This window comes from Pectinophora gossypiella, chromosome 12 (assembly GCF_024362695.1).
Source record: "Pectinophora gossypiella chromosome 12, ilPecGoss1.1, whole genome shotgun sequence".
NCBI lineage: Eukaryota > Metazoa > Arthropoda > Insecta > Lepidoptera > Gelechiidae > Pectinophora > Pectinophora gossypiella.
Genome location: NC_065415.1, coordinates 15,154,330 through 15,182,249, shown reverse-complemented (window position 1 = coordinate 15,182,249; position 27,920 = coordinate 15,154,330). Strand labels below are relative to the sequence as shown.

General features: G+C 38.3%; 1 protein-coding gene across 1 annotated transcript in view; it reads left to right on the top strand.

The window, feature by feature from the left end:
- The window catches only part of LOC126371220 (exostosin-2), a 42,088-nt gene extending 15,529 nt beyond the window's left edge, over positions 1-26,559 (top strand). Inside the window, exons 3-7 of the mRNA XM_050016484.1 lie at positions 7,016-7,199; positions 17,128-17,287; positions 18,357-18,477; positions 22,279-22,437; positions 22,904-26,559. Of these exons, the coding sequence (XP_049872441.1) occupies positions 7,016-7,199; positions 17,128-17,287; positions 18,357-18,477; positions 22,279-22,437; positions 22,904-23,125 (846 nt within the window). The 3' untranslated portion in view covers positions 23,126-26,559. The remainder of the gene's footprint in view (positions 1-7,015; positions 7,200-17,127; positions 17,288-18,356; positions 18,478-22,278; positions 22,438-22,903) is intronic.
- The last annotated feature ends 1,361 nt before the right edge of the window (positions 26,560-27,920 follow it).

Sequence of the window (27,920 nt, the reverse complement as noted above, 5' to 3'; positions counted from 1 at the left end):
GGAATTGTCACGTCGACAAGATTAACTACGCGAGCAAAGCTCCATACCAGTATGTTTTTTATACATACATACACGTTACCCCCGAAGGGATACACAGATGTGTATACATCGTTTTAAGTTTACGCGGTTATTATCATAATTAAAACACATAATAACGGGTTCTTACCGCGTTTAAAGTGGGGATATGAGACTCCCGATATTTCGACACTGGCGCAAGTGCCATGATCACGCAACAACAACAACCAAAACAGCAACAACAACCAAAACAGCAACAACAACAACAACAGAAACAACAACAACAGTGTCGAAATATCGGGAGTCTCATATCCCTACTTTAAACGCGGTAAGAACCCGTTATTATGTGTTTTAATTCAGATGTGTATAGTTAAGCTACTCCTCGCCAGCTATGTTTAAAGTCGATAAGCGCTAAATGAAGGAAATCGCCGACCACGCCGGCCAGTATCGGGGTTCTGGAGCGTTCAATATTCTTTATTTGCATACTATGATGGTGTCCAAGCTTGTAAGTTACATATGAGTTTGACATCATAGACCCTTTCGGGCACAATAAAATAGAAGTTTAAAAGAAAAAGCGTTTGTTGTCGCGAGCTGATTGGCCGCCTCTATGACTAGAGTAATCGGGTCGTCAGGGTCGTATATTACGTCCTTCGGGTGCCGATATTTTCAGTACCGTCCCTGAGCGGGATTTATTCGGAAGCGGCAATTATTTGAGAATTTCGGTAGTACACCGAATGTTCTTTTAATATCCAAACCCCATAATTTAAATAATAATATAAAAAAAGTTTATTTAGGTAAAACCAACACATACATTTACAACATTAAAATATACACACATTAAAATAATATTTATATTTAAATTATTATTATAATTATTTTGAATATTTTTTTTTATTTTTTATTTTTAGTTTAAATATTGTGTCTGGAAAGATTTCCAGTAACCCCGTAACGCATAGATATGCGTTACGGGTAGTTTCCAGTAACTACGTTTTTATAAAGGTCATGTTTTAGTTTTCAATTCTCCACTAAAATGGGAGTTTATGGAAGTAAAAAAAAACATTAAATTCTTTCAACTACTCACGATTGAGGATGTCATTAGTGTCGAATCTATTCTCTCGTGTAGGTTGTGAGATCAGTGACCGACTTCATCAGGGTTAGTATTGAGTCTACATACTTAAATAAATAGTAGGCGACTAATTAAGGTGCCCTCCAAAGCACGGGTCATCTTACATTCGGACAATCGGGTGATCAGCGATGTAGAGATTTTAGAGGTGTAGACATATGCTTTAGCTTCTTTCGTATTTACAATAATAGAGAGAGAGAAAACATTTCTTTAAACATTAGTAGGTATATATGCTCGCTCAATTGTGATTTGTGTGGCACCCTAGATGATGTAAAGCATATTCTGATGGAGTGCAAAAGATTAAAGATAAAAGGAATATTGTTCAGAATATGCTGAAAATCAATATTATGGACACAGGTATGTAAACAACTATTGTAATATTCAGTAAGAAAACAGTATAATTTGGACCTCTTTTATTTATTAATCTAATATTACACGAAAGACACAGCTCAAGTCCAGTTCAGTCGGAAAAATAGGAGGCCGCCGGCCAGTGTCGCCCAGTTTTATAACCTCGGAACGTCACCCGGCCCCTCCATTTTTCTAGTCATTCATTCGTCGTTCCATAGATGGCGCTAATCGACTAATCAACATCGGGGTTGCCAACACGGCCATTCTGCATGGTGCTTGCCCCAAGCACCCCACGAGTCTGGATAAAATACTGAAACATGGAATATTTGTTAGATACCTAACTTATCTACCGTTTTACTGCTCTTGTCAGATAACAGTAGCTCACGTCACGATTTCCTATAATTACATATTCCGTCACTCGCACTTAAAGGGACTTGCCGCACTTAAGAGACCGAGTTGACCTAATATTAAGAACAACGTGCACTTAAAGGGCATTTCGCCACACTTAAGCGTACCAAGTTTGCTGAAGCCAGATTTTAAGAACAACTTGCACCTAAAGGGCATTTCGCCACACTTAAGCGTACCAAGTTTGTTCTCATCAAAACTATACACATTATTACCATGACGTGAACGACTTATTTTATCTTGACTCGCTATGTACCTCCCTGCATCATTCTTCTACATACATAAGCATACATTCATAATCTTACATAACATAGATGTTTAAAAAGTTACGCATAAAATACCTACTGTTGCCAACACGGAGTATACATATATATATTTTTTTTTGTGTCATTCTGAGTCCCAATCACCAATGCGGATCCATGGTTTCATATTTTCTGCGGCTGATATACCAGTGTACTTTCGTCTACTGCTACCTTTGACATCCGTCACCTCATATCTATCGAATCCAAGAACCTTTTTTACTTGAAACGGACCTTTGAAAATAGGAAGTAGCTTCCGACTCTTTCCGTCATTATTTTGGCTTTGTATTTTGACTAGTACTAAATCACCTTCGGAGTATTTCTTTGCCTTTGTCCTTAATTTGTCAAAATATTGCTTCTGTACTTCTGCACTAGCCTTAATATTATCATTAGCCATCTTACGCAACCCTGTTACGTCCAATAAACACGCTTCACTATCAAGTTCCGGTGCCAAACTATCACCATCCGTTCTTAGTCTATACCCAAAAAACACTTCACTGGGTACTGTCTTGGTTGTCCTATGTATTGTACTATTCAACCCTTGTTGTAAAGGTTTTACGTATTCGTCCCACCTATCTTCGTCAGTATTAGCACCACAAGTTTTAAGAGCCTCCAAAATAGTTTTATTAAAACGCTCGACTTGCCCGTTTGAACGAGGCATACCCGTCGCCACCGTATGTACACGTATATTTCGGTTTTGACAATATTGCGTGAATTCACTAGAAGTAAAACAAGAACCTGCATCGCATATAAGTCTTCTAGTATTGCCGAATATTTTAGATATAATTTCTAATTCTTTAATGACTGCACTTGTTTTAGTTGTTTTAACCGCCGATATAAATGTAAATTTTGTGAACGCGTCTACTATTACTAATAAGTATTTATTTTTGTTTTTAGTTTGTACAAACGGGCCTAAATGATCAATATGTAGTGTATGAATTGGTTGTGCATATTTTGGCAACGGATATAACTCGCCCTCCTTTGGTCCACCTTTATTTTTAAAATAAATGCAATTTAAACAGTTCCGAATATATTTTTTTACTACATGTCGCATCCGTTTAAACCAGTAAAGAAGCCCGATACGTTCCACCGTCTTATCAACAGAAAAATGTCCGATGTCGTCGTGGTTACACTTGATTATTTGCCATATGCAACTTTTTGGTACTACCCATCGACGACCTCGTGACGTTTTTCTGTATACTTTACCCCCTAATAGTTCATATTTATCAAATATTTCTCTATTATCGTCGGCCTGTCCTGATTCCAAAATATTTTTAAGGTTTTGTATGTCACAATCCTGCAACTGTACCGTCAACAGCCAGTCTGCCTCCGTGATCGTCATTATTAATTCGGTCTCAGATTTTTCTCCCGAGGGCACAGGGTTCCGGCTCAGCGCATCTACATGAAGCATGCGTGAGCCTTCCCTGTGCACAATCTCAAAAGAAAACTCTTGAGTTGCCAAAACTGATCGTGCTATTCGAGGAATAATCTCCTTTTTTGAAATGGCATAACGGACAGCATTACAATCTGTCACAATCTTAAACGTAGAACCCAACAAATATAAACGAAACTTTTGTAGGGAACACACGATGGCTAACAGTTCTAGTTCGAAAGAATGGTATTTTTTCTCATCATCTGTCGTTTGCCGACTGTAATAGTGCACAGGTTTTTCACCTTCTTCTGTACGTTGCATGAGTATACCTGCCACACCTTCTCTGCTAGCGTCTGTATAAAGTATACTTTCTTTATTTGGATCGAATATAGCCAAAACACTTTCAGACGTAAGCTTCTCCTTTAAGGTGTGAAAAGCATCCTCGTGTGTCGCGTTCCATGCCCAAACGGCTTCCTTCTTTAGCAGTTTTGTGAGTGGTGCAGAAAGCATAGCACAATTTTTTATAAACTTGCGAAAATAGCTTATTAAGCCCACAAACTGCCGTAGTTGGTGAACCGTCTTGGGCCTGGGAAAATTCCTAACAGCCTCCAATTTGGTGTTATTTGGCATGACACAATCCTGCTTTATTTTATAACCCAAAAATTCAATTTCACTTTTGAGGAAATGACATTTCTTTAAGTTTAAAGTTAAACCGTTTTCTCTAAATATTTGCAAAACCTGTTCTAACAATTTTAAATTTTCTTCCACAGTTTCGGTTGCCAAATAAACATCGTCTAAATAAAGTAAAACATTTTCAAATCTCAAGTTCCCTAATGCCTTGTTCATCATCTGTTGAAAGCAGGATGGAGCATTTGCCAAACCAAAGGGGAGTCTTAAAAACTCGTAGTGCCCGTCTTCAGTGGTAAATGCGGTTTTTCCTACAGAGTCCGGGTGCATCATGATTTGATAATAACCACTTTTTAAATCGAGGCTAGTAAAACACTTATACCCCTGAAGGCGGTCCACAAGGTCTTCTATGCGAGGCATCGGATATTTATCCTTAATCGTTACTTTATTTAACAATCGATAATCTATACATAATCTTTTTTCACCGTTCTTTTTATTTACCAAAAGAGCTGGACTGGCATAAGGCGACTTACTTTCTTGTATAATACCATTCTCTAACAATTCACTAATCATTTCCCTAATCGTTTTTCTATCGGCATATGAAGACCTGTATGGTCTGCACTGTACAGGTTGAGAAGTGGACAAGTTAATTTCCATCGAGTGTCCCTTAACTTTACCCAATTCACTTACATTTGTTGCAACACAGTCTCGATATTTTCTAAACAGTGTCGCCAGCTCGTTTTGATATAATTGCGCGTCAATCTCCAATTCCGAAACAGTATTACAAAACTGATTAAATAATTCGGCATAATCGAATTGTAATTTATCACCTACCCGTGAATACGTCAAATCTGGCCGCTCGGTCACATTTCTTCCGATCAATATGTCACAATCCACTAAATCATCAATAATATAAAAGTCAACATCAGTCAAAAACACAGAATCTAAACTCAAGTTAGCAATTATTTTGTGTGTGATGTTTTTACAACTGTCTTTGGAAAAACCTTGCAACACAATGGGGGTGGGTAGCAAAACGTTTTGTAGACAATGTTTGTTTACTAATGCTTCCGATATTAATGAACAGCTACTCCCGGTATCAATAAACGCTTCACTGTCAAACTGTTCGTTTAAAGATATTTTCTTTAGAAACTTTTTTCGCGAATCCGAAAAAGAAGTTATAAATTTAGTTTCTTCTTTGGTGTCAGGTTTCTCCAAATTCTTTTTGTGAAAACAAACCGTTTCTGAATGACCTCTTTTCCCGCAGAAATTGCACTTATTAGACTCACAATTAGCTCGTTTGTGATTACCACCACATATATAACACTTGATTTGTTTACGATTGACTTGACTTGTGTCTTGACCGAATGGAACCGACCGCGAAGCCGCGACTGAGTTGGTACTACTACTTGTCAGACTATATGACGTACTTGTTTGAGGTATAGAATTTTGTGTTTGCTGAACGGGTTTAGTTTGACTATCACGTACACTAGTGTTCAATTGTTTTATAGTTTTGGATTTATAAACACGTCCGTGCAAAAAACTGGCAAGATTATCACACGATACGAAATTACTCGCTTCGATCGAAGCTCCTATGCCGTTATCCCCAATATTGCCGACTATTATCGAAATAATATCCAGTTCGGAAAAATTCAACGACAACCGGTCGATTTTACACTTTTGGTCGAAATAAAATTCGTACAGGGATTGGTTTTCGGATGGTTTTTTCTCGATAATTTCCTTTAAAAGGTCAAACATATTACGATGAATTTGGAAACTCCTATAGATTTTTCGTTTCCAATCACGCCATTTCCACGAAGGCCAGCCCACTTCGGTACGCAGCAACGATTCGTACCAGACCCTGGCGGAACCTTTCAACTTGTTCAATGCTTGATAGCGTGTCATTTCGTCGGACCAATCGAAGGTAGAAGCGTACGATTGAATAATACTAAGCCATGCATTCACGTCATCTTTCAAGGGTTCAAACTCCGGAATAATACTGTTTAAAGTAAACGAGTTAGCACTCACGTTACCGGTATCAGCTCTACGTGATACCTTTGACTTCCTTCTTGGCGGTGGAGGTGACGGAGTCCGAGCCCCACGCCCACTGGAGCCGCTGCTGGTCGTACTACTCGAGCTACTAGAGCTAGAGCTCGAGCGTGGTCTTTTCCGGGATTTTTTTCCTTTATTATGCTTACTATGTTTACCCATTGTGTAAGCGAGGATTCGAAACACTTCTGATGTAAACAACTATTGTAATATTCAGTAAGAAAACAGTATAATTTGGACCTCTTTTATTTATTAATCTAATATTACACGAAAGACACAGCTCAAGTCCAGTTCAGTCGGAAAAATAGGAGGCCGCCGGCCAGTGTCGCCCAGTTTTATAACCTCGGAACGTCACCCGGCCCCTCCATTTTTCTAGTCATTCATTCGTCGTTCCATAGATGGCGCTAATCGACTAATCAACATCGGGGTTGCCAACAGGTATATTACGGAGCATTCTAACAGACCCTCCATAGGACTCCGTTGGAAAGCTCTGTCATTTAACATTTCATCATCATCATCAGCCGTACGACGCCCACTGCTGGGCATAGGCCTCCCCCAAGGATCTCCACGACGATCGGTCCTGCGCTGCCCGCATCCATTTAACATTTAATTTAAATAAATTAAATTGTTCTGTTTAAATATGTAATAGATTGTAGTACTCGTTAAGGTTCGATGGAGCTGGCATGTTTTGGAAACAAAAGTTCCTAAAAAATAAAAAAGGTGTGTGTGCATGAGAAGTGTACCCTGCTTTAAATATAACAGCGATCTTTTTGTCCCCAGTACGGCCCAACGAACCCCCTATTCTTACCTGTGACGGCGTCCAAAGCGACAGGCTTCACCGCCGTGATACTGACGTACGACCGCGTGGACAGCCTGTTCACCCTGGTCAGCAAGCTGGTGCGCACGCCCAGCCTCGTCAAGATCCTCGTCGTCTGGAACAACCAGAGGAAACCGCCGCCCCATGGTTAGTACACCATACATACTAATCTACTATTTCAATATCCAGGATGTTTAAAAAAGCCAGGTCATGAGTACTCTGCACCGGCGAGCATGCATGAAGTCTTTGATGAGAGGGGAAGAAGTGAAAGAGGTGTATCAGGATCGTGGTAAGTGGTCTCTGCTTACCACAACGGGAAATAGCGTGATGTATGTATGCGTGTTCTACAATTTACTTTACCAGTTCCAGGTGGTTATTAACGACTGCTAATGCAGCCGGGACCAACGGCTTAACGTGCCTTCCGAAGCACGGAGGAGCTCGAAATGAAAACTTTTTTTTTTCGCAAAAGTGAAAGTTGCTTTTACTTCAACAATCGCAGACCGAGCGCGTTAACCGTTGCGCCACCGAGCTCCTCAGTAGTAGTAGTATTGGTGTATTCGCGTATAATTTGACGTCACTGTTATAACGTCAGAGGGTAGATATACAAGATATAAGGCCGCCTACCTATTGTACTAATTCTATTTCTCTTTTGTTTTGTATTTTGTTTTTTCCTGTTTGTGCAATAAAGTATTTGTTATGTTATGTTATGTTATGATACAATATATGCGCGGATCTTGGGCGTTGAGTGATTGAGTGCCATTAGTAGAGATAGATACATAACATAGACGTATAATGGCTGGTTCGGAATGTCTGACTTGGTAACCGTATATCTACCGTGGCTGGAACAGTTGGAGAAAACGGCTGCATAATAAATATAACTTTTTTTACTAATATTTACATGTACTGTGAGGTTAAAAAGGCCACATAGAAACATTTCATCTAAAAAGCAATATTGCTATTTGACATTTCTTGAAATTGCGCACAATTTTTATATGGCAAATGACAAATAGCAATATTGCTTTTTAGATGAATAGCTTCTATGTGGCCTTTTTAACCTCACAGTACATGTAAATATTAATAAAAAAAAAAAATATTATGCAAGGAAACAAAGTCGCTTTTCTGTCCCTATGTCCCTGTGTACGCTTAAATCTTTAAAACTACGCAACGGATTTTGATGCGGTTTTTTAATAGATAGAGTGATTCAAGAGGAAGGTTTATATATATAATAACATCCATTAAATAGCGGAGATTTACTGTTATTTTTGAGGTTTTTAATGTGATGTCGTAAAAAAATTCATTTTTCGTCAGCATTGCACCCGAGCGAAGCCGGGGCGGATAGCTAGTTAACTATAAAGTAACATAGGTTTATAGCTAAGCAGCGTTAGAGCTTCTGGTTACTTTCTGGGTGGCAGCCAAGACCACAGATTAATTAATAAGTAACCCGACTGCGGGGTCTTGCAAATAGGAAAGGAGTTACACTAAATCGCCACATCAATCGTCGATAGATATATTAGTATTGGTTTTCAACATAACATAAACCCACGACTACATGCTAATCGGGGTAGTCAGACGTAGAATTATCACAAGATGAACTAAGCAGGTACCCACGCCTCACCAAGCTTTCGTTTTTGTTAGACCAACGTGATAGGCGGTGAGCCGTATCGCCGTCTGTAATAGTCGAGCGAACTGTGTTAGTGAGAACTGCTCTTAAGATAAATTAATAACTCATTGGCCCCGATTCCTGCAGACACCGCCTAATTTTATTTAAAGTTATATCCGTAATTTTCATATCCGTCGAAAAGGAAAGGGACGGATGATTCACAGATCTTAATTTTAGGAAGAATGAATGAATGAATGAATAACCCGGGCGAATCAAAAGGTACGTCGCTGGTATGCAATCCGTTTGACGTGCTGTCTACTTAACTGTGTCGGGTTATTGACGGATGTAAAATTTTTAGACGGTTGGTTTAGATTTGTGCTTAAAATTGACGTGTGTTTCATAAATTTTATGCCCGATTACCCGTCCCTTTCCTTTACGGCGGATAAGAAAATGACAGATATAACTTAAAATAAAAAATTAGATGGTATTTACAGGAATTAGCACCATTGGTGCAAGTCGGTACGTAAAAGTTCCCGTGTAATTTATCATCATTATCCTCCATTGCTCAAAACATTGTCAGTGGGAGGATTTACCCTAATCACAACTGACGACAAGCAGTAAAACCAGATAAAATATGATGTATCATCTCCATGGGTCTTCAGCCTTACTTGAAGGTCCTTACATCTATGTAGAGCACGTCCTCGGCTTGCCAGGGTGCCACTTTAATAGGTACCATTTCGAGAAAGTTCTAGCAAGTCATTTCCAGGGAAACTTCCGTAATTTTTGTCACAAACTTTTCTTACCTAAATAAATCCCACGCGCCGCGCACTTTTTACAAGGCTTTCGAGGGTAGACAACAATTTTGAATATAAAATTTTCACACGAATGATAGAGAAGAGAAGAATGATTTTCTATCGTGTAAGTTGTGAGGTGGAGTACCAAACTCATCAACCCTGGTGTCTGGGTTACTATTATGCCGCCAACGGTCCCTGCCATGACTCATGTAACGACTACGTACTTACATCAGTAAGTAGTAACCGGGACCAACGGCTTAACGTGCCTTCCGAACCACGGATCATCTTACTTTCGGACAATCAGGTCAGCCTGTAATGTCCTAACCAAACTACGGATCCCAAAGTGGTTTTGGTTTTTTAAGTAAAATTTTTACTTTTCGTAAAAAATACAGAAAATGTTGGTACAATAAAAACCCCGCAAAACCAATTCCTCGGTTTGTCTGTGGGAAGGATTAGTACGCGTGCCCCCTTTTGCCCTGGCACGTAGAGACTGAAGGCATGAGGCGAAGGGCTGCCTTCGCTAGCGCTGTGTCAGCACCTACAGATCCAAACATTGATTCAAACTCATAAAGTCGACTTCAGCGGTTTAGAACCCCAAAAGTTCAACAATCTAGATTCGGCTCTACGTAACGTATACATAAAGAATAAAAACAGAGTACTGAAGTGAATATAAAACACAATTATTTCTGGATCACTTAATAGCAGTACGTTATCGTTATAATAATAAATACTCTTTCAATGAAAAACCAGATGTGCAATTATTGTAGCGTAGTCAAAAGAAAACAGTGGGGCGAGTTCGAACAAATGCCTGTAAAATTATCGATTGATACAATAAATTTTGTCGAAGTCAATAACGTTGTTCTTTTCCTAACAAGCGTGTCACGTGATTTTGTTCGTATTTTGACAGAACGATTTGACTAATTTGGGTTCACATATTAGCACCAATCGACAAAATGACATAATTATATCGTCAGAATCGATAAAATGACCGCGACAAAATTTTATCACATTGCGCATGTTAGCCCTACTTGCAATATAAAGCACGCTCGTATTTCCAGGCAGCGCCAGAAGTTACCAGAATACACTTATCAGTAATACCAGTCAGTATAATAATTATTTAAGGCTCACCGCGTAGCGCCTATCACATTTGTCAAAGAGAAAACATTTCACATTTGTAAATGAAAAAAAAAAAAAAAAAAAAAGAATACTCGATGAAGCTTAGATACTCAGTTCATCTTGCGCTGGACGTACACCTGTCTAGCCCAATCGGGAATACGTTACCAGCCCATCACCTATCTGATACTGAACATATTATAATACTATAATTCGAACAGACAAAGCAAAAAGAGCGAAAGGTTGACGGTAGGGCTGGCAGAGGAAGGCCTAGAAGGATTACATTGACCAAATTGGAGATGTCCTTAAAAAAGGTTTAATACGATCTACTCTGAACCCGCGTGCATGTATGAAGCGATTGATGAATGTGGAGGAAGCAAGAGAAGTGTGTCAGGATCGAAGCAAATGGAATTCTATAGTCTCTGCTTACCCCAGTGGGAAAGAGGCGTGAGTTTATGTATGTATGTATGTAATTCGAACAGACAGGCAGTCGCTTCTGGTAAAAACCGGATCTGTCAAATGTTCACGTTAGATAAGCGGACCTGTGAAAACGGGATAATGCTAATCCCGTTTTCACAGAAGTCTAGCAAGAAATCTGGTGACGCCATCCGAAGACACATGTCCCCCGACAAATGTCTGCTAGTGGATACGAGACCTTATTGTCCTGTCCACATGTGTGATTTATGTCTCTCTTGTTTGATGCTTCTGTTATCGTTATACTATGACATATGTTTATCTGAACGCACGCAACCGTCGAGAGTGAAACTCATTTCAAACGCACTATCATGTCGGCTTAACATTTCACTTTAAATTAATTAAACGAACGTAAATCATTTACACAGCGAGATAAATGTAATTGGGTTTCTGATTGTCAATTAATATGCATAGGTTTATTATAAGCATAAAATAACGGATAATACTCGTATGCAACGTGTAGATCGGTAACTCTTTCAATTCGTATCGACTTAGGGGACATCTCGTCCCACTCTTAAACTGGGCCCAGGGGCGAGCTTTCAATCATCATCATCATCACCAGCCCATTAACGTCCCCACTGCTGGGGCACGGACCTTCCCTACGGATGGATACGATCTCCCTATCGGGCCTTAAACCACCACGCGGGCCCAGTGCGGATTGGTTGTTATTAACGACTGCTAATGCAGCCGGGACCAACGGCTTAACGTGCCTTCCGAAGCACGGAGGAGCTCGAGATGAAAACTTTTGTTTTTGTGGTCACCCATCCTATGACCGGCCTTTGCGAAAGTTGCTTAACTTCAACAATCGCAGACCGAGCGCGTTTACCGCTGCGCCACTGAGCTCCTCAATCGAGAGTTTTCAATCAAATCAAATCAAATACATATTATACTTTATTGCACAGAACTAAAATTTCAACAATCAGACATAACACATGAATACAGTACAATTTGGGCGGCCTTATTGCTCTAGAGCAATTCCCAATTAGTATTCTTAATTTTCAATTAGTTTTCCCTTTTCTAATTTGATAAATAATGGGTAACTGGGCCTACTATGATTCAGTTGTTAACCCCTCTGGATCTTACTTTAGTCTTAAATGGTCGTAAGCCGCTAAGGAGTAAAGGAGAGAGCGATTTTCTATCTTTGGGCTTCAATACTACGAAAGTCAGTCCTTTTTTACTATACTCTAAATTAACATAAAGTGAATGTAACTAACATGCATTTATGAGTAAAACGAACGTGTTTTCCAACATTAGCGTTAATTTTACCCCAGTGAGATATTTATGCAAGATAACTATGGTAATAGGGGAGCTATTTGCAAAAAAAAAATAGTTAAGTTTGGAAACTAAAACCCGACGGAAAAATCACGCTCCCAAAAGTGTGAAACAAGGAAATGTTTCTCTGAAATTCTTCAGAATAGTGATGTTTAGGAGATACTGTTTGGACATATTGGCATTTGACCACGGCTATCTCCTAAAAATGACTATTCGGAGGAATTTCTGAGAAACATTTTCTTGTTTCATACTTCTTACCCGACTGCGGCGAAGCAAAAAGGAGGGTTATGTGTTTGACCGCTATGTATGTACACTGTACAGTCATGAGCACTATAATGTACCCACTTCAGGACTCTGACGCACTAACATATTTGACATTTAGTGAAACTTGCAGTTCAATTTGTCAAAAAAGTTAATGTGACACGGTACCAAAGTGTATATGTCGTGGCCAGATCATAGAATTGACCATTTCATGAAATGATCGACCATTTCATGAAATGGTCGTATTTCATGAAATGGCCAACTTCAACTGACCATATCGTTTAAACGTCAGCGTTTAATGATATTTCCATCCACGTTTGGCCATATCATTAATGTAGGGTGTCCATGATAAGTGGTGTAATAAAAACGCGAAATAAGGTAGGAAATAATGTATTACTCTAGTACAAAGTACAAAAATGTTTAAAAGTCAATTAAAAATTAAAAAGTCATTTTCGATTAACGGAGTGTTGATGTACGGCGTATATGTCACGCCGTAACTGCATCTCGATTTGAAGTCGTCGTCATATTTTTTGACACTATTTCATGCCATTGGTCATTGCCATCATTCAGTATACTTTTCGTGTGTAAGATAAACATAGTGGCGGCGTAGGGGTGGCCCAAGGGCCACCCCCGCCGCACCCTAACCTACTGTTATGCCTTGTAAAAATTATAAAAAAAGGATTATGATAATTTAAATTATGACAAAAACATTTATGCGTTTTAATAGAATCCTGTTTCAAGTAGTTAATGCCATCTGCGGCATATCTACAATAAGTCACGTCAAAAAAAGAAACTTTACGGACAGTAGGATCGTCTATGTTTTTCTTTTTTAAAATTAATATCTCTTCATCCGCAGTTTTAATTATATCATATTTTAAAATCCAATAATAGTCCATTGATTTACGTAGCGTGGTCACTCGACCTTCATTACTTGCCATATAACCTAAAAATAAAAATAAAGTTGCTGTCTACTGTTAATACGAGTTTTTCTTTTCACCTTAGTGTCAAAACATTGCTTCAATGCACTTTTATCTTGTATTTGCTCATTATTATTCGTATTATTCGCGTTCACACAAGAATAATTATTGTCCGCCGCCATTATGCAAAACATAAACAAAGCGACACCAGCGCCACTACCGGTGGATAATGTTACTATTTTACGATATGATCGCTAACGTTTGGCCATATCATGAAGTAATCATGCATTTAGTTGGTCATATCGTTAAACGTTTTGTGTTCATTGATCTGGCCAAACCACATCATGATGTGGCCAACGAATGTTGTTCTATTTCATGAAATACGACCATTTCATGAAATGGTCGATCATTTCATGAAATGATCAATTCTATGATATGGCCACGATATATACATATTAATGCTCGTGATCGTATGTGTGGTGTGTATGCACGTCTGTTTCAACCTAACTTCTAAACCACCTGTCAGAATTTAACAAATGAGGTGTCACTAGAAGCGTCTTGATTGTCCGGTGGTTGTAGGCTATAAGACATCACGCCAAATTCAATATGGCGCCCTCTAGAGGGTGTAAACTGAGGACATTAAAAACATTTTTTCCAGTAGTGCTGTGTTAGGTATCAAATTAAAGGGCTTAATTTGCATATTTCAACATAATATACATATTGTTTTAAGTGTACGCGGTTATTATCATAATTAAAACACATAATAACGGGTTCTTACCGCAGGGATATTAGACTTCCGATATTTCGACACTGTTGCAAGTGCCATGATCCCGGGATGACTGATGAGATTGGACAGTGTCGAAATATCGGGAGTCTCATATCCCTGCTTTAAACGCGGTAAGAACCCGTTATTGGCCCCGATTCCTGGAGACACCGCCTAATTTTATTTTAAGTTATATCCGTCATTTTCATATCCGTCGAAAAGGAAAGCCACGGATGATTCACAGCTCTTAATTTTAGGAAGAATGAGTAAATGAATGTGTCGGGTTATTGACTGATGTAAAATTTTTAGACGGTTGGTTTAGATTTGTGCTTAAAATTGACGTGTGTTCCATAAATTTTATGCTTGTCGATTACCCGTCCCTTTCCTTTTCGGCGGATAAGAAAATGATAGATATAACTTAAAATAAAATTAGATGGTATTTACAGGAATTAGCACCATTATGTGTTTTAATTATAATATACACACTCATACTGTTAGACACAAAAGACTCGTTCGACGTAATATCGACTACATCACTATGCTAATGAACGTCACAACACTAGCTCTAATTCTTACCGCGCATTGAGACGATTATAAAATGTTATCTTATGGAAATATAATCAATAATGAATTATACTGAACTGGTTCTTCTGTTTAATAATACATATTACATTATACAATTATACATTAAGGAGCTCGGTGGCGCAGCGGTTAACGCGCTTGGTCTGCGATTGTTGAACTTAAGCAACTTTCGCAAAGGCCGGTCATAGGATGGGTGACCACAAAAAAAGTTTTCATCTCGAGCTCCTCCGTGCTTCGGAAGGCACGCTAAGCCGTTGGTCCCGGCTGCATTAGCAGTCGTTAATAACCATCAATCCGCACTGGGCCCACGTGATAGTTTAAGGCCTGATCTTCCTATCCATCCATAGGGAAGGCCCGTGCCCCAGCAGTGGGGACGTTAATGGGCTGATGATGATGATGATACAATTATATATACATAGCGGTTAAACGTCCGGCCAAGTAGTTAATGCCATCTGCGGCAAATCTACAATAAATCACGTCAAAAAAAGCGGTTAACACATAACCCTCCTTATTGCTTCATCGCAGTCGGGTAAAAAGTATTGGGTAAAATTAGGGCAGGTCTGCTATTGATTGCCGGTATCGTTTGGGTAAACATGACGGTGTTTACCGACATAGTACCGGTTAATAATAAGTGCACTGGCTGACGTAACCGTTAGTGGTGGAAATTGCGTTAAATGTATCCTGAATACGGTATCGGAATAGTTAAATATTGTCCTATAAGGGTGACCTTAATTGGTCAACGGCCTCCGTGGTCCAGTGGTTGAGCGTTGGGCTCACGATCCGGAGGTCCCAGGTTCGAATCCCGGTGGGGACATATCACAAAATTCACTTTGTGATCCCTAGTTTGGTTAGGACATTACAGGCTGATCAGACGTGATTGTCCAAAAAGTAAGATGATCCGTGCTTCGGAAGGCACGTTAAGCCGTTGGTCCCGGTTACTACTTACTGATGTAAGTAAGTAGTCGTTACACGAGTCACGTCAGGGGCCTTTGGCGGCTCAATAGTGACCCTGACACCAGGGTTGATGAGGTTGGTACTCCACCTCACAACCCACACGATAGAAGAAGAAGATTATTATATTACTTTTTCATTTTATTTCTGTTGAGGGTTTGGCGGCGAGGGTACAAGAAGCCAAAGAATGTTTCGAGATACCTTTTTTTGACGTGACTTATTGTAGATGCCGCAGATGGCATTAACTACTTGGCCGGACAAATGGGGAGCGCTGAAGGCTCTCACCCGGTACAACGTTTAAGACAACAGGCCTGAGGGAACCCAGTTGGGTGCGAACCTCGGCTCAGGGCGTTGTCTGAGAGGAAGAATATTTGAAAGAATTAGTCGACCCTAGTGGGTCGATAGCGAAAAGCACTGATTAGGGGAAATCGGTAGCGGGGTCCTGTAGTGTTTGGTGTCCCGAGCTGTTTGGCCGCCTCTATGGCTAGAGAAATCGGGTCGTCGGGTTTATACAGCCATACGTACCCGTACAGCTACCTGTACCTACGTACTTGTTGGTGTAAGTGACATCGTAACGACTATACTGAGGGAGATGATTCAGCTTAAAGACTCTGAATTGATATCAAGTGGAATATCCTGTCGGAATTTTTGCTTCTATGCTGTTCTGGGAGCAAATAAAAAACATAGAAAACGTTCAGCTGCTTGTCTTCCCGGGCTTGTCGTAAAAACCGACAGAGGGATTGTGTCCTCTAACATGATAGACTAATGTTATGGGCGATAGACTGATCCCTTATCACCATAAGGTTCATCATATCCAGCTTACGACATCGTATCAACAGTAGCTGCAAGTTGTCTTTGATTACTTGTGGCTCTGCCCACCCCATTAGGGATTACGGGCGTGAGTTTATGTATGTATTTTTGCCATGGAAAGTTCTACTTGATATTAACTCTGAATCATAGTCTGAATCATCCCTCAAAGTTGTCGTTACGGTGTCACTAACATCCTGGATGTATGCGTGATCTGATTCTCCATCGATTAACCATTTTTTTTTCTCTGACTTATCGTGACCCACTGAACAAAGGACTCTCCTCTCCTCTTCCACAGTTCCTTATCCAGGCAGATGTCTCGCCATTCGTCTTCATATCGTCTTTTCGTCTTTTGGGCCTGACTCTGCTGTGACGTCCATATGTCACAGTATACTGCGTGAGCGCTTTGGCCCACCTATCCGGGCGCACTCAACAAACATGGCCGGCCCAATTCCACCTCATCTTCCCGTCTTCTTTCCAACGCCTGCTGAGTACCGATAACCGAGTTTTGAATGACCATTATCTTGACCATTCTCCACAGCATCAGAATGGCCGGTGATCAACAAGCCGTTGAAAGTGATCCGCACGAAGCAGAACAAGCTGTCCAACCGGTTCTTCCCCTACGACGAGATCGAGACGGAGTGCCAGCTGACCATCGACGACGACATCGTCATGCTGACCCCGGATGAACTGGAGTTCGGGTGAGTTCTCTTCTTTTTATATTAACTTGTAGCAGAGTATAAACTCTGCTCATCATCATCAGCCCATTAACGTCCCCACTGCTGGGGCACGGGCCTTCCCTATGGATGGATAGGGAGATCGGGCCTTAAACCATCACGCGGGCCCAGTGCGCATTGATGGTTATTAACGACTGCTAATGCAGCCGGGACCAACGGCTTAACGTGCCTTCCGAAGCACGGAGGAGCTCGAGATGAAAGCTTTTTTTTGTGGTCACCCATCCTATGACCGGCCTTTGCGAAAGTTGCTTTACTTCAACATCCGCAGACCGAGCGCGTTATTTAATAACTAGAGAAACACATTCAATACCAGACATTTTTATCATTTAGTAAAGTAAGCTTCACATGAGCTTTAAATTTATTTTCTGACAATATTAAAATATTATCTGGTATTTTATTGTAAAAACGTATATACATAACCCCAAAAAAGATGAATTTAATTTACTTAATCCTTTCCTAACGCCTTTCCTTCTTGTCGTCAATCATTTTAAATTTCGAAATTCTCATTCCATTCCACAATTCCTTTGACGCATTGCATCCCTGACCTTGATAAGAGCAATATCCTATACTGCTTCTCTGGCCGTGCCCACTAACTTTAAATGTGATCATAAATTCTTCATCCTTTTCGGCGGATAAGAAAATGACAGATATAACTTAAAATAAAATTAGATGGTGTTTACAGGAATTAGCACCATTGTCTTGTTTTTGTGTGTGGCGTCCTTTTATAATAAACTATATCTATTCTATTCTTTGTTCTACATACATACATACATACATAAACTCACGCCCGTTATCCCTAATGGGGTGGGCAGAGCCACAAGTAATCAAAGACAACTTGCAGCCACTGTTGATACGATGTCATAAGCTGGATATGATGAACCTTATGGTGATAAGGGATCAGCATATCGCCCATAACATTAGTCCATCATGTTAGAGGACACAATCCCTCTGTCGGTTTAATAACCGGGTCGGGTCGGGGGTCGGGTGTCGGTCGGGTTCTTTGTTCTAAACACGAGTATTATGTTCCTTTCAGGTTCGACGTATGGCGTGAGTTCCCGGACCGTATAGTGGGATTCCCGTCTCGGCTGCATGTGTGGGATAACACCACCCACTCGTGGCGCTACCACAGCGAGTGGACCAACCAGATCTCCATGGTAACGTTATAATAATAATAAAACACTTTATTGCACACAAATTTACAAAACATTTACAGGATAAACTTATTCTTAGGTGGGCAAAGGCGGCCTTATCGCTATAAGAGCGATCTCTTCCAGACAACCTTCGGCAAAGGATATGGTACATTTGTACAGCTGCAGTGTAGCGCGCAAATAAGAAAAAATATTATAATAGACTCATTATATATACATACACAATCATATATACTAAATATATACTAGATATTTATATTATACACATACTATAGATATATACATACTATGGTACATATAAGTAAAAATAAAATATTAGTGGCGTTATCAGTGTATACTAATCAGTATTTATACTGATATTGGTACTGATTCCAATACATACCATCTAACTGGGTAGTTTCCTAGGTTAAAGATGAATAGGGTGGTTTCCTACTAGCCAAATCAGTTACTTTTTACTAAACGTCAAAATACGTAATTACTATGGAATTTCGCCGCACTATGCACATACACACACTCTCTCCCTCTCTCTCTCACATACACATACACACACGCACATCCATACACAATAGGAAGAGAGAGTGACACACAAAAATGACTTGTGTTAATTTAAATAGGTACTTTTCTTAATTTTTACTTTTCCTATTTTTCATTTTGTCACACCTGGTCCTAAAAAATGTCTGTTGGAAGAGCGGATTCTCCTACTACAGGTATATTTTTAAACGGTTTTATTTAACTTAAAAGGAGTAACCAAAATATTTGTTAAAGTGTAACGGGTTAAGAAATAAACAATTTTTATTTATTTAGTTTTTATTTATGATTGGTACGGTCACGAGCATTAATATGTATACACTTTGGAACCATATCACATTAACTTTTTTGACAAATTGAACTGTAAGTCTCACTAAATGTCAAATATGTTAGTGCGACAGAGTCCTAAAGTGGGTACATTATATTGCTCATGACTGTACGAAAAAGCACACTGTGACGTCATAGAAAAACGCGAAAAAATGTCGCACTTTTTAATAATATTTTTAATAAAGAAACGAATTTTAATAAAGAAAAATAAAAATTTTTCTTTATTTAATTTTTTATTTTCTTTATTCTTTGTTTAATTTATCTTAGACCTAGGAAACTACCCAATCATGAAATTCTGATTACTAAATAAAGACAGATCTAAAGGTGACAAAAAACGTTTCCTTTTGTCTATTTAACTTATGAATTTTAATAAAGAAAAATGTAATAATAAGTGTGACATCTTGTCACGTTTTTCTATGACGTCACAGGTTGCTTTTTCATTTAAATTCCATAGTAATTTCGTGTTTTGACGTTTAGTAAAAAGTAACTGATTTGACTAGTTGGTTGGACCCTATTGATGATGATTATTTATTTATTTTTATTTAAAAATGCTGAGTACTTTATTCATCTTGTGATGAATGTATCTCTGGCTACTTTAAGATATAGCCATGAGCTTATGTTATGTTATGCGACGATATATGTAGGTAAAAATAACAGTGAGTGAAGTATGTAATCACTTTCATTATCTTATCTTCTGGCGCCGTACCAAATGTTGATGCAAATGTCGTTCACCTTACTATTTTAAAACAAAAAACTAATTAAAAAAAAAACAACCGACTTTATTTATTTATTTATAAAAAGGTACACCAACAGCTTACATAATAAAACATTAAATAAAATAAAAGTTACATCAGCAATTAGACTGTTACATAAGCCAATTATAGGTGCACGCAACATTTGCAGTGTAAGACAACTGACTTCAAAATCTGTCAAATAAAAAGTGAGAAATAATATTTTGCACACAACTGCAAAGATAGGACAGTCTCACAAAGTGATTTCGACAATGTCCCCATCGGGAATCGAACCCGGACCTCCAGATCGTGAGCCCAATGCTCGAACCACTAGGCCACGGAGGTTAATACAATACGTGTCAATACTCAATACGTGTTTTTAATGTAACTCGAATGCGCCAATGCGGGTCCATTGGTATCCAATTGAGACCAATTAAACATGTATAGCGTAACGTTGCTCTTGCGCATCGTTTTATTAAAACAATCAGAGGTGAGCTATGTGGGTTACGTTTGTTTTGAATACAGGCTATTTTGATACCGCTACGAAATATTGGCTGGTAGGTACGTACATACAGCACATACAGACAGTCAGAGGTACATATCTCACCGAGCTTTCTGTTAGACCAACGTGATAGGTGGTGAGCCGTACCGCCGTCTATAATGATCGATCCAACTGTAGAATAGAATAGAAAAGAATAGAAATGGTTTATTATAAAAGGACGCCACACACAAAGACAAGACAATAACATCACTTAAAAATTTTCACTAAACAATTAGGTAAAAAAAGCATAGAGGATGTTCATTAGAATGGTGATAAGGTGGTGGTGGACGTCCTGAGATAAATAGGCCTCACTCAACACAAGTCGCGGCGTGAACCACGACGCTGGTATTATGTAGACCCTGCTGGGTGAGGCCAACTGTGTTAGTGGAAACTGCACTTAAGATGAATTAATGACTCATTGGTGCAAGTTTGGTACCGGGGTTCGAGATGGCGCTTCCCGTTTGAGAAGACACTTCGAAAAAAATTAAAATCGTTCTTGCTGGGAAGTGGCGGAAGTGAATGTGGTGTATTAGGATCGTAGTAAGTGGGACTCCGTGGTCTGCGCCATCTTTGTTAAATTGCGTAATGTCACAATTGAGTGCATACGTCGCCAACAAACTGCACTGCAGTTTGGCGACATATTTAGCTTTAAGTAACTTTTTGTACAATTTTTTACTTTGAATAAAAAAAAAGAAAAAAAAAGAAAGCGGTATGTATTTTGTAGAATAATAAACTTCAGCATAATGGAACGTTAAACGCATCTGTCAGTGTCGTTGTCAATCTGACATTGACATCTATAACCTCTCTTGCCCCAAATTCAAATTCAAAAATATCTTTATTCAGTAGGTAACATACACCGTGGTACGGTAGTAGGATGTTTCATTTTTCTAAAATGAAATTACAACCGGCGGCGATACAATGCAGTAGTTTTAGGCGGATGAGACGTTCGTTATGTAAAAATTGACGATTCAAAGTGTATCTATGTTACCTACTGAATAAAGATATTTTTGAATTAAAATTTGCTCGTGGCTAAATAGACCGACCCTGGAACGATACACTCGGCCACACTTTCGACACGCAAATTGTGAGTCGGCTATACTTGGGTGGCCACCCTGATTATGCCTCTTAGCCCGCTTTTGGGCTAAATGAAGAAACCAGGCCTTGTCATGTGTTTCACAACCCTTGGCGAAATAAAATAAAGCTTTAAGGCTAGGTGTTAACCCTTTCACGGACAGAGATCATGGGTCATTGATGGTTCACTGAGGAGCTCGGTGGCGCAGCGGTAAAACGCGCTCCGTCTGCGATTGTTGAAGTTAAGCAACTTTCGCAAAGACCGCTCACAGGATGGGTGACCACAAAAAAAAAACATCTCGAGCTCCTCCTTGTTTCGGAAGGCACGTTAAGCCGTTGGTCCCGGCTGCATTAGCGGTCGTTAATAACCATCAATCCGCACTGGGCCCGCGTGATGGTTAAGGCCCGATCTCCCTATCCATCCATAGGTAAGGCCCGTGCCCCAGCAGTGGGGACGTTAATGGGCTGATGATTTAATAGATAATATGACACCTTGGAATCGGAACGTCATTAGACGTCCTGTCCTTGAAAGTGTTAAAGCACTTACTGCCGAGAATGTACCCACATCCATCGATCTGATTTAAAACACGATTAAATATGTATTTGCAGGTGTTAACCGGCGCAGCGTTCCACCACAAGATATGGTCGTGGTATTACACGTACAAGATGCCGCGCGACATATATCGCTGGGTGGACGACAACTTCAACTGTGAAGATATCGCCATGAACTTCCTCGTCGCCAATATTACTCGGAAGCCACCTATTAAGGTAACTAGTTCATCATTATCTCCCTAGCATTATCCCGTTTTTCACAGGGTCCGCTTACCTAACCTGAAAACTTGACGGATCCGGTTTTCTACAGAAGCGACTGCCTGCCTGACCTTCCAACCCGCGAAGGGAAACCCAGCTAAATACAGATTAGGTCACTTACTCCCGAAAATGCATTTCTCGGAAATGTGACTTCCTCGCGATGTTTTCCTTCACCGCTGAACACGTGATAATCATTTATGATCCAAACATGAATTCGAAAACAAATTCGACAATCATTGGTTTAGGCTTGTGTAAATATACATTTAAAAAAAATATTTTTTCTTGTATTAATTTAGTCTTTCTCTCCGAATATATAACAATATAACAGATAGTCGTCATGGATTTTTTTGAAGATTTGACAGATCTGGTTTTTTCCAGAAGCAACACCCTCAACTAAAAAAATACCTTTCTCTCTAATTTGCAGGTAACCCCAAGAAAGAAATTCAAATGTCCCGAGTGCACGAACACAGAAATGCTGTCAGCAGACGCGGGCCATATGTCCCAGCGTTCAGCATGCATTGACCGCTTCGCAAGCATCTACGGACATATGGCGCTCAAATCCGTAGAGTTCCGTGCTGACCCACTACAGTATAAGGAAGGTAATTCCGGAGTTCCACACTTGTATCCTGACATAGGGGCCTTGTAACACCAGATTAAACTATGTGGAAAAAGTTCGAATAGCTATTGCTGCTCATTTATGTACATGTACGGACATGTGGCGCTAAAATCCGTCGAGTTCCGTGGTGACCACTACAGTATAAAGAAGGTGACTCCTGAGTTCCACAACACACCACAGTGGGTTATTATGTTATAGGAGCCTTGTAACAGCAGATTAAATTATGTGGAAATCGTATGAGAAAATCGGGAATATCTAGGAATAAATTGAAATACGTAGGCATTTGTTGCTCTATTATAGTACATGTACGGATATAAACGGCAGTCAATTCCGTCGAGTTCCGCGCTGACCCCCTAAAGTATAAAGAAGAACTCCGGAATTCCGTATTTGTAAAGAACAAGTTATGATTAATAAATTATGCGTTAGAGGCAGCTGAGTTATTTATAGACGAAGGATGGAATGTTGTAGTCATGTTGTAAAAGGCTTTTGGTAAAAGTCGAATGTTCTAGAATGTAAAAGTCAAATTGCACTAGGATGTAAAAGAATGTAGGAGGTATGGACAATAACATATTGAATGAAGGCTGTACAAGTATGGGATTTCGTCCCCAAAACCAGGGTATGTAGTATTTAATGCGAATCGTATGCTGCGTGTATTTGTTCTCCAATATTACGTGTTATTTTTTTAAAATGTATTTTTTTATGTATAGTTGGGGGAACTCAGATTAACAAGCCAATTTTTATTGACATTACCATGAGATTTTAAACTTGCCTCTCCGTGCCATGAATTTATAGGACATGAATTACTAATTTAGTTATACCCACTTATCACCCTAACTATACATGTAGGTACTGTTGAAGCCAAAATGCTTTTTAAGTATGTTGGTTTGTTTATATTTTGATTGAATGTAAGAACATTTTTTTTTTAATTATAGTGGATATTTGTGTTGTGAGCTTATAGGATGCCTTTAAATGTTATTTTTTAATGTGAAGTCAATTTTATACTGCGATTTTGCCCCATACTCCTTTTGATTCTATCGAGCTTCTACCAATAAGCACTCTCTTTTCCGATTTTTGACAATTTTGAAGTTTTAAGTTTCTCCCGCTTTGAGACCTCAAACATACATATCTATTTTATACCCTGAGTATATCGTAGCGAGTGTATTTCATGTGGAATAAACGTGATTTCTGATAATATATAATAAGTAGAAAAGCCTTATATGCAACGCACCCTAGCATTCATCAATGTAACTATTTAAGGGTGAACAACGACAACCATAGCATCACGCCAGTATCCCCTAAGGGGTAGGCAGAGGTGTATAGTATGTACAGTCATGAGCAATATCGTGTACCCACTTTAGAACCCTGTCGAACTATCATAGGTATTTGACATTTAATGAGACTTACGGTATAATTTGTCAACAAAGTTAATGTGACATGGTTTCAAAGTGTATACATATTAGTACTCGTGACCGTACAGCCACTCCTCGCTAGCTGTGTTTAAATCCCGTAAATGGCGACCAGGGGGGTTAAAATGGCCACATCGAAGCAATTCATTTAAGAAAGCAATGTTGCAATTTGACATTTGCGCATATAAAATTAAGTGCGCAATGCAAACAAATGTCAAATAGCAATATTGCTTTCTTAGATGAATTGCTCCTATGTGGCCATTTTAACCCCCCTGATGGCCATTAACCGGTTACAAATCCTGTTAACCACGTGAATTTTATCTATGATCCAAACATGAATACGAACTCACAAAGTCGAATTGAGTGGTTTAGAATCCAAGTCGGGATTCAAAGCCGTGACGCTAAGACGTAAGACACGCGTTCTCCGAATAAGGAAAGAAAGCAAGCAAAAAATCTTCTTTCTTTCTTTTTGCTCCGAACAAGGCTATCACGGATAAAGTAAAAACTGTAAAAAGTAGAAATTATCTGGTTTAAAGTATGTAAATCCCGTAAAAATCTTGAGTTATGGTTTCCTGCGGGCCTAGCACAGTAAGCACGCGACTCTTTCTCGCCGCGACAGAGATCGTCTGTCTCTTTCTGTGCGGTACTGTGAGAGAGTGACGGGTGACGTATGTCGAGGCGAGAAAGATTCGCGCGCTTACGGTGCTAAGCCCGCTGAGCAATGTTATCTGTAATCGTTGGCCCTTGAATATGTTGAGAATTTGAGACTATTGAGATTGAATATAAAAGAAACTTTTTTTTTACCTTTGATGGGTTTGCTCTTGGCCCCAGACTTGCCCGAAGGCATTGACGAGGCCTAAGATGGAGCGAGCTCGCCCAGAAGATGCCTGTTCGCTCTGGCCTTGAAACTTGAAACACCCGGCACCCTACTTATTTAAAAAGGACTTTTCAATCTGTGGTTGCGTTTATTCCACTACCTCGCACTCGTGACTTCGTGAGCCGTAGGAATAATTTTATATGACAATAAGTGTAGGATGTAACCCCAATTGGTTTGAGTCAATTCTACTGATAAACGTCTTGTTTTGGCCCTTGACAAAATGTATTACCCGACCAGCGTGAAGTGAAAACGAAAAAAACAGGTATTAAAATATATGTTTCTATTTTTTATTAACCGAAAAAAAAATACTCCAGCTGGTTGGTTAACGCTACCTTAACAACCAGTGCTTATCGTATTAAATAATTTACGATCTTAATGAAATGAAGCAAAAAAAAAAACAAGGGCTCCACCTCTGAATAGTACTGACAGTTACTGCTGCCCTCTGTCAGGAAACAAAGTATTCATATTCAGACCAAATAAATAATATTTTTTTAACGGGGATAATGCATTTTGACAAAGACTAAAAACACTCTAAATGTAATAATATAAAAATAATCTATCGTAAAATGATGACATCTGTCCTTAGGTACGTAATGAAATGATATTCTAAAAGTTAGAAAATGAATAGATGTGTAGTAATTAGTCCATTTCGACATATCGGTGCTTGTGTCGGGAAGATAAATTCCTAATAATTATAAATTAATATTGTAGATATACATTATTAACTGGAGGAAGTTTTAGTCGAGCTTAAAAATACTTGGGAAAAAAGATAAAAACTTTTCATCGCAACTGTACGATTCACATTGTACAATTAGTCAAAAAAGTCCTTTAGTTTTAAGGTTAACTGAAATTTCTACCAGTGTATAAAACGCACGATTATGTCGTAGTGAGAAAAATAGGGTAGATGAGAAAAAATAGAGTTTATTAGGCGAGCATAATTTATGCAACGTATATTTTTTGTATGCGCTACGAAATTTCGACTGAATCGAATTTGAGTCAGGTGAGATTTTTTAAAATATCAAATATAATGCTTTATTAAAAGGAAAATATCGACTTTGGAGACCTACATAATATTATTAGTTTTACATTTAGTCAAAGTTTTCACTTTTATACAAAATCCTTTGATATTTTTTTAATTAATTATTTTTATTCCCGAAGTACAGTTTTTGATATTATTTTATCCGTTCCATTTGATAATTTTGTTAGATGATACATATTTTAATAATTTATCATGTTTTAATATTGTTATTCTTAAAAAATACTGAATGGTTTCGAATTTTCAACTTATTTCTTTGGGTTTCAAAGATATTATTTTTCATTGATATGAAATATTAATAATAAACATCTAATATTAATAATTTTATTAAAAGAACAAACTTATTTGATTTAATAAATAAGTTTATAACAAATCTTCCAATCTATAGAATATAAATTTACTTTGAAACACCAGTGAATGTTGAAACCATTAGAATATTTTATAAAATAAAAAAGATATTTTTTAATAAAAAATCATAGCCAAAGACCTTGTCGACTAGTCTTGAGGATGTATTTATTTCGCATTTACGTGAATTAAATTTAGCAAAAACAAAATGGAAGATTCGCGTTGAAGTTACCAACATATTCAAATGGACAGACTGACATAAAATTTCTTTTATGATTATCATTAGAAATATTATTAGAAAATAGATGAACAATGTGTTGTACTGTAGTAGGAAAATAAATAGCTTTTTTAAGGTTTCATGTATTTTAATATATTTTTTTTTAAAATCATCCTTATACCCGTGTTCATTGCACTTTTTATTTTAATTGCAAATGTTATTTTTATTTAATAAAATAAATTAAAATTACATGAAATTTAAAACAAATTGTCTCGCAGGAACGAAACGATTTTTTAATTAGTAATTTTGTATAATTACGTCATTCTAATCTTAAGTATAACGGCCTGAATTATAACAATGAAATCATGTTTTGAATATTTTTTTTATATTAATTTCTTTATTTTTAATTGTATAATCAATCCCTGTGAGACATAAATGTTGTATGAAAAAATAGAGCTGATAAAAATCGCTTTAGTTAATATACTGTTTAGAATAAGCAATAATTGTCATAAATTATGAATTTGAAGAGAATACCATAGATAATGAGAATTATTTTATAGTGAATTTTTTTTTTAACTGTTCATTGTCCATTTTTATTCTCGCTTAAGTAAATATGTAGCTTGTACGTTGAGTACATACTATTTACATGCACACTAGTGTGAGAAAACACTGTTTTTTTAAAGGCAGTACAGGATTTCCATGTTATACAAAAAAAAAACTTGAAATAAAATGCTAGCATAAAAATCATAATTTACATTTTTAAATCGAGAGCACTGGCGTCGTATTTACGCATGCATATGTGTCCATTCCGACAAACATTTTTTAAAAATATTTTTTCGAACTACCTACCTACCTATCAATACTAACAGGATGAGAAAATCGGGAAATAGTCAGCCCAATAAATATTTTTTTTTTTCTTATGCGTATTCCAAAAACGGACCTAT